Source organism: Galeopterus variegatus, unplaced genomic scaffold (assembly GCF_000696425.1).
Source record: "Galeopterus variegatus unplaced genomic scaffold, G_variegatus-3.0.2 Scaffold3920, whole genome shotgun sequence".
Taxonomy (NCBI): domain Eukaryota; kingdom Metazoa; phylum Chordata; class Mammalia; order Dermoptera; family Cynocephalidae; genus Galeopterus; species Galeopterus variegatus.
In genome coordinates, this window is record NW_007730031.1 from 10947 (window position 1) to 17469 (window position 6523).

The 6523-nt window shown below is 37.1% G+C and overlaps 1 protein-coding gene across 1 annotated transcript in view; it reads right to left on the reverse strand.

Moving 5' to 3' along the window:
* Positions 1-1797: 1797 nt before the first annotated feature.
* Positions 1798-6523, reverse strand: part of LOC103601871 (TBC1 domain family member 5-like) — a 184095-nt gene continuing 179369 nt past the window's right edge. The window contains exon 12 of the mRNA XM_008586280.1: positions 1798-2096. Coding sequence (XP_008584502.1) covers positions 1870-2096 — 227 coding nt within the window. The 3' untranslated portion in view covers positions 1798-1869. The remainder of the gene's footprint in view (positions 2097-6523) is intronic.

Here is a 6523-nt window from a genome sequence, read left to right on the forward strand (position 1 = left end):
ATGCAAACACACAGTTCACACCCCTCATCTTCTCCATGGTTATAGCATGATTTTCATTAGATTAACAGTCAGTAGGCTTACATTATAATGTCTATGTAAAATTCTAGTCACAGCTCAGTTACAAGGTTTATCGTAACCGTTCTTTTCCTACATATACTTCGTTTTTCTTTGGGGTTAATGACTGTCCTTCCAGCAGCTTTTCTGTATTTGTTTTCACTTGTCTTTCATTACCAAATGCTCTCAAGTGTCTGGTGATCCTTGGCTGTCTTGTTCATATAAAATAGTGTAAACTAAAAAGCTAAGAGGAAATTTTGTGTTTGGATGGGGCATGCTCCACTGTAAAGTGAACTGGCTGTTTCCTTGGAGAAGCCCTAAGGTCAATATGTTTGTGGTGTGTGCGTGTGTGTGTTTGTGTATCTTCTGCCTAAACAAAACTTCCAATCTCCTGCCTGGAGGGTTATACATACTGGTACTCTGGGAAGCAAGTGGGAGACTCCTGAAGGGTCTCAAATTTAGAATTTAAATATATTCATCACCCCCTTTCCAGTAGGGTAGTCCCATACTGGAAAGTGCCTGACTTCTCTCAGTCCGGAGACATTCTGTTATACTTTACACTTTTCAGAGAATTAAACTTCCAGTCTTCTGCTAGAGTGGCTAAGGGAATCTAATTTTTCTTGAAGAAACTTCTGACCAGTTCTCAAGTCTTCAGTTATACCTTCATCCTCATTGCCAGTTCCTGAGCTTCTAGAGAATTTTACAATCTAAGTCAAGATGTGTCTTGGTTTTTACTTACTGCTGACTTAGGGTTTAGCTTTCTTTGGCTGCTTAGTTACCACTAGCCATCTATTTTCCAAGTAACTAAATTTTGTTGCTGTTGTCTTCTCTCCTGTTTTCTTATTCTTTAAGGATTTACCTTTACACTATTGTCCTCACAGTGGAGTTTTAGGGAAGAGTGGAGCTAAATACTTACATTAAAGGTGCCATCTTTTATAAACTACAGAATCACAGTTCCTACACACCGAAAGGGGCCCCAAGAAAGGATGTAGTGAATTCTTCCCTTCATAGAGCAAAGTATGTTGTTTAATTTGCAGATGAGGTGGTTGAAACATGATTAAGCAGAGTGTCTTGCCCAAGGGCATACAAGGTCATACAGATAGACACCATGATGTTATCTATTGTACACACCTTAAATAATTATCCCTCAAAGGTTTTAAAATTTGTTTTTTTCTAATTTAGGACCATTTCAGCTATAGCTAGATCCTTTTCTGTATTAACTTTACATCTGCATTATCCTCCAGTAGGCACATGAGTTCTTCATATTAGAATATTAGAGGTTAAACTAGCTATAAAATGTGGTTAAATGTGAAGTTCTTGTGAAGTCGGCTTATAACAATTTCAGACACAACCAGGTTTTGAAAGCAGTTGATATGCTTTGGATATGTCCTTATGAGAAATGTATAGAAAGGAGCAACTACCAAGACACCATAATTCAAATGTAGTTTATACAGCTTTTTCAAACAATTGACAAAATAATTATTTTTAATTTTCAAGAAATGCTTAAAACTGAAAAAAACACTTTGGTTTGTTTCAAGTGTCATAATCTCTTATTTGGTAAAATGTCATTCATTAAATTTTAGAGAAAAAACAGGCTTTGACAAAAAAGCATTTATAGAGGAAAAAGGACTAGGATTTGGGAAAAACTCAACTTCTTTTAAATTGGTGCTACTTTTTTTCCTGAGTGTAATATAGACCACAGCCTTTAAATATTACTAAATTATAATAATAAAATTAAGATACTTTTGATGAAATCATTCATTTTAATCTGTAAAAGTTTTAAGAGCTTTATAAAACTGGTCACTAAAGAAGCTTTCATAAGTGCAGCACCCTAGAGGAAAATGAAGGATAAAAAGAGAACCGCCCTTCAATACTTACAGATTCTTTTCTGCCCATGGTTTTGCTATGTGAGCGAGAACGAGAGATGTTGGTAAAGAAGGAATCTTTTTTAGTAGCAGATGAAGGTGGGGAGCCAGTGAACTCTCTTCCCCCAGGCAAACTCTCAGCACTTGGAGATGAACTGATGTTTTTAGAACTTTGCCCTGTAAGAAAAATTAAGTAGCAGTAATGAAACACCAGACTCTTTCACTAAGCTATTGACTCTATTGCTTTTAATAAATGATGATCAAGTAAGACATCACTTTGTTCACACTGTCAACATAATGATGCTGTGGGGTACTAATGTGTGCATTTTTATGTGTCAGATTAGCTGCCAATTTTCTGAAACAATGAAGTGCCATGACAGTTTTGTAAATGTAATTTATATTACAAGAATCTAAGTATTGTACACACATAAAAAAACTAAAAAATCCAACTCTCATAAATCAACAGTTAAATGACTAGATTTTCTTTCACTAATGGAATCATCCCTTAATTATACAAACCAGAACCTCTGCAGTGCATATTGTACTGGTAAGATTAAAAAATCTAAATTCTTTGCCAAAGTTTTTCAAAAGGGTCTCTTTCATATGGCTACCCCCAGCCTATGGCAGAATCTGAAAATGAAACAAAGTGCTGGCTCACAGGGCCTCTTTTTAGACCTGTCCCCTCATTAGAGTAGGTACATCTGTGATCCCCAGCACTGCCTTTTTTACTGAGAAGATCTGGAGTCATAAAGCTTTCAGACAGGAGCAAGGGCTCTAGTAAATCCTGCTGAGAGGGTGGCTTGGTGTAGAAGGCCAGCATACAGAATTGGCTGAAGTCAGACCCATGCAGTTCTCATTTATATAATAGGAATACTTTCATAGGTTATTATGGGGACTTAATGACCTGGCCAGATACATATGGGTATGGGGAGACAGTGGACACTAAAACTGTCAAAAATCCCATCCCTCATGGAGTATACTTTCTAGTGAGGAGAGACAAACATATTAGTAAAACAGATATGATTTTAGATGATAGTAAGTGCTATGAAAACAAAGTAGTAATGGGGGTGTGAGTGTCAGAGGAAGGTATTGCAATTTTAAACAGAATGATCAGGGAAGGTGTCACTGAGAATTGAGGTGCACTGATATTTGAGCAAAAACTTGAAGATGGTGAAGTACCAGAATTACAGAAAATATGAAAAACAGCAAGTACGAAGGCCCTAAAGCCTTTGTGTGTTCAAGGAACAACAAGGTGGCCAGTGTGGCTAAAACTAAGAGTGAGGGGAGAGGGGTAGGAGATGAGGTTTGGGAGCAAGCAGGGAATTAGACCAGGTAGAGATTTACAGACAATTTTGATTACTTTTACTCTGAAAAGGGAAGCTATGAGATGCCACTTAAGGGTTTGAGCAGAGCAGTGACATGATTTGACTTACATTTTAAAAGGATAATTCTAGCTGCTGTTTTGAGAATAGAATTGGGGAGATGGGGAGAAAGGCAAAGGCAAAAGCAGGGAAACCAATTTTTGCTACTGCAAAAATCTAAGTACATAGACTTACCATAGCTTGGTGGTAGAATTTGTCAGAATTTGGACAAAATTAACTGGATTTACTGATGAACCCATCGGGGATATGAGAGAAAGTAAGGAGTCAAGTTTAACCCCCAATTTTCGGCCTAAGCATGAAGAATGATGGAGCTACTATTTACTGAGTCAGGCAAAAGAAGGGGAAGCAGGTTTTAGGAATAAGATCAGCAATTTAGTTTTAGACCTATGGAGTCTGAGATGCTGAATCAGTGATCCAAGTAGAGATGCCATGCAGGTAGTAGGGAATGAGTCTGGATTTCAGGGGAGAGATCTGAGCTAGAGGTAAACTTGGAAGTGAGTAGCATATGACTATATTGACAGCTATGAGACCAGATGAGATCATCAACAGAGAGGAGATATACAGAAAAGGGGTTAGGTCCAAAGATTGGCCCCTGGGAAACGTTAAAATTTAAAAGTCAGAGACATCACAAGAAAGCAGCAAAGAGGTAGGAAGAAAATATAGTACAAAATAATAGATGCTTCATATAGTAATCTTCTCCGATCTTGGGTCACCAGGTACAAAAAAGTTATCACATTATAGTTGGACTAGTAATTATCTGTTCCCAGTTTTCTGTCCCTGATCTCAAGACAATTCTATTCCACTGAAGCCTCCTCTGTATCAGGCACTTGGGATTCATATTCAGTTTCTGTCTTCTAAGAGTTCAGAACCTAGGGGCAGGGGGACAAATGATAAACCAAGTGTGATGTTAAATCAAATTTGGTCCGAGGTTGCCTCGCCTCCATATGTAGCAAACTGCAACCTAACTTAGTGTGTAAACAAACTGCAACCTAACTTAACAGTATCTTCTTGAAACAAGTAGCTGAGTCCCAACCAGTCACAGGCTGCCAACTGATCAGTACTTGTCCATATAAGGCAAGTGCCAATCAGGCTATTTATGTCACACCACATTGCTGGTGTGACAATTTACACTTGCTTCTCAGTGTTTATTGGAAATAAAAGTAACTAAGAGTTAAAAGTTCTAATTAATATATGTAACCAAAACTACTAGAAATAATAAGTGAAACAATTCTATATGCAAGTACATGAAGAAGGTAAGATGTGCTTTTCGTAAGGGAAAGTTATAAGGTATGAGGATGTTTTGTTTCATTAAGGGAAAAAGAGAGTAATTTTTGTTCTACAGCAGAATGACTGGTTGTTTCAAAATGAGAAAAAGGAAAGTATATCGAACAAAAACTGAATAAATAAGAAAGCTTGTTTGTGCAAGATGAATGCTGTGAAGGAAATTTTATGATCAACTGGCAGAGATTAGAAAGCAATTATTTCTAACAATTGAGCATTAATATGAACAGTACTGTGAAGCAAAATTAGAATTTGGTCCTCTGTTAAAACAACAAGGTTTTCTTGGAGTACTGGTCTCTTTTCAATAGGAAATTATGAAAGATTTTTCTTTACCTTTTAGGTAATTTGCCTAGGAAACAAAGATTCTGTGTTTTATCAAGATATTTCCAATGGTTCATGTTGTCTTTTTTTTTTTCCTCCAGAATTGCTTCCTGCAGCTACTGTGCAGATTTGTGACTGAGCCATGTTGTCTTTAGCAGGTTTTTAATCACTTAAGAAAACTGAGTCCTCTCTATTAAAAGAGCTAAGGTTTTCTACAACTATTAACTTTCTGAATTTGACTTAAGAGTCTTTAAATGATCACTCTGGTTAAATGAATGAATATTATTCTATAGTGACCTGCAATCCTATTTTGATCAAGTGGTTTAAACCTTTGATATTTTTGACAAACTTTCAAAAGTCAAATTCTAAAGTCTTTTTCTTGACCTTGAATTAACTCTGAGGTTTTTCAGATGGACCCTTGGAACATCTCAAAAGTATAGCTCTCCTTATACAAAGTGAGATATACTAATTGGTTTTATTCAATATATTAAATTATGTGGGAAACATTGTCCAGTAATTCTAAACACCATCTTTGTGCTAAATATATGTATAGATGTATTATTAATATATATTCCAGAAATTGTATGAAATTCCTGGAGATCTGATCATACTACTAGACTGGGTAAAAAGTCCCAGACCTGTCATGGAGAAACTGTTTGGTTTCATAAAACTACTAACCCAACATCAAGCAGAAGAATTAATTGAATACCAAGGAAACACTTTGGCAGGATTTCATGCTTAGTAAGCCGGTACTGAAATTGTGAAGATATGCAATCTGAATGAACTCCAGATTGATCCAAGTCAAATCACCTGTGATAACCTATTTTATAAGCAGTGGTATGCACCTGAATTGGAGAAATAAAGCTGGTATTCAAGAGGATATAAATACATTGTTAATGGTGGACTCATGTAGAGCCTGGATGGCCGCCTAGTCCTTCTTGAGTCCTTAAATGTTCCATTACTAAAAGCTCTGCACTCTATGACTCATCATGGAGTAGATAAAGTAATAAAAATTATAAAAATATATATATAAAAAATTTGACTTCTAAATTTCCTAAAATGATTTGTAACCCATGTTTGCTTTGTCAAATCCATAATTCTGGTAAGGCAATTAAAAACTTCAGGTTATGTATTTCCAGAACCTGCTGGATCACTTGAACACTTACGAATGGATTTCCTTCAACTGTCACCTTCAATGCATGTTTTCTGGTTGTATAGAAGTTTTCCCATTCAAGAAGGCCAATGCTATAACAGTATCTAAAAGGTCATTAGAAAATGTTTCACTTAGGGGCATTCCTGAAAAAATCTCCAGTGATAGAGGTACTCATCAAACTGGACAAATTATAAAACAGTTAAATAAGGTATTATAGGGGCCGGCCCGGTGGCGCACTGCTACTGTGTGCCGCTTGGGAAGTGCGGCGGCACTCCCGCCGAGGGTTCGGATCCCACATACAGACCGGCCGCTCACTGGCTGAGCGAGGAGCGGGGGCAACACCGAGGGTTGCGATCCCGTTGCTGGTCCCGGTCCGGTACGGGCGCGACACTGAGGGTTGCGATCCGTTGCCGGGCACGAAAAAAGACAAAAAGACAAAAAAAAAAAAAAAAAAAAAAAAAAAAAAA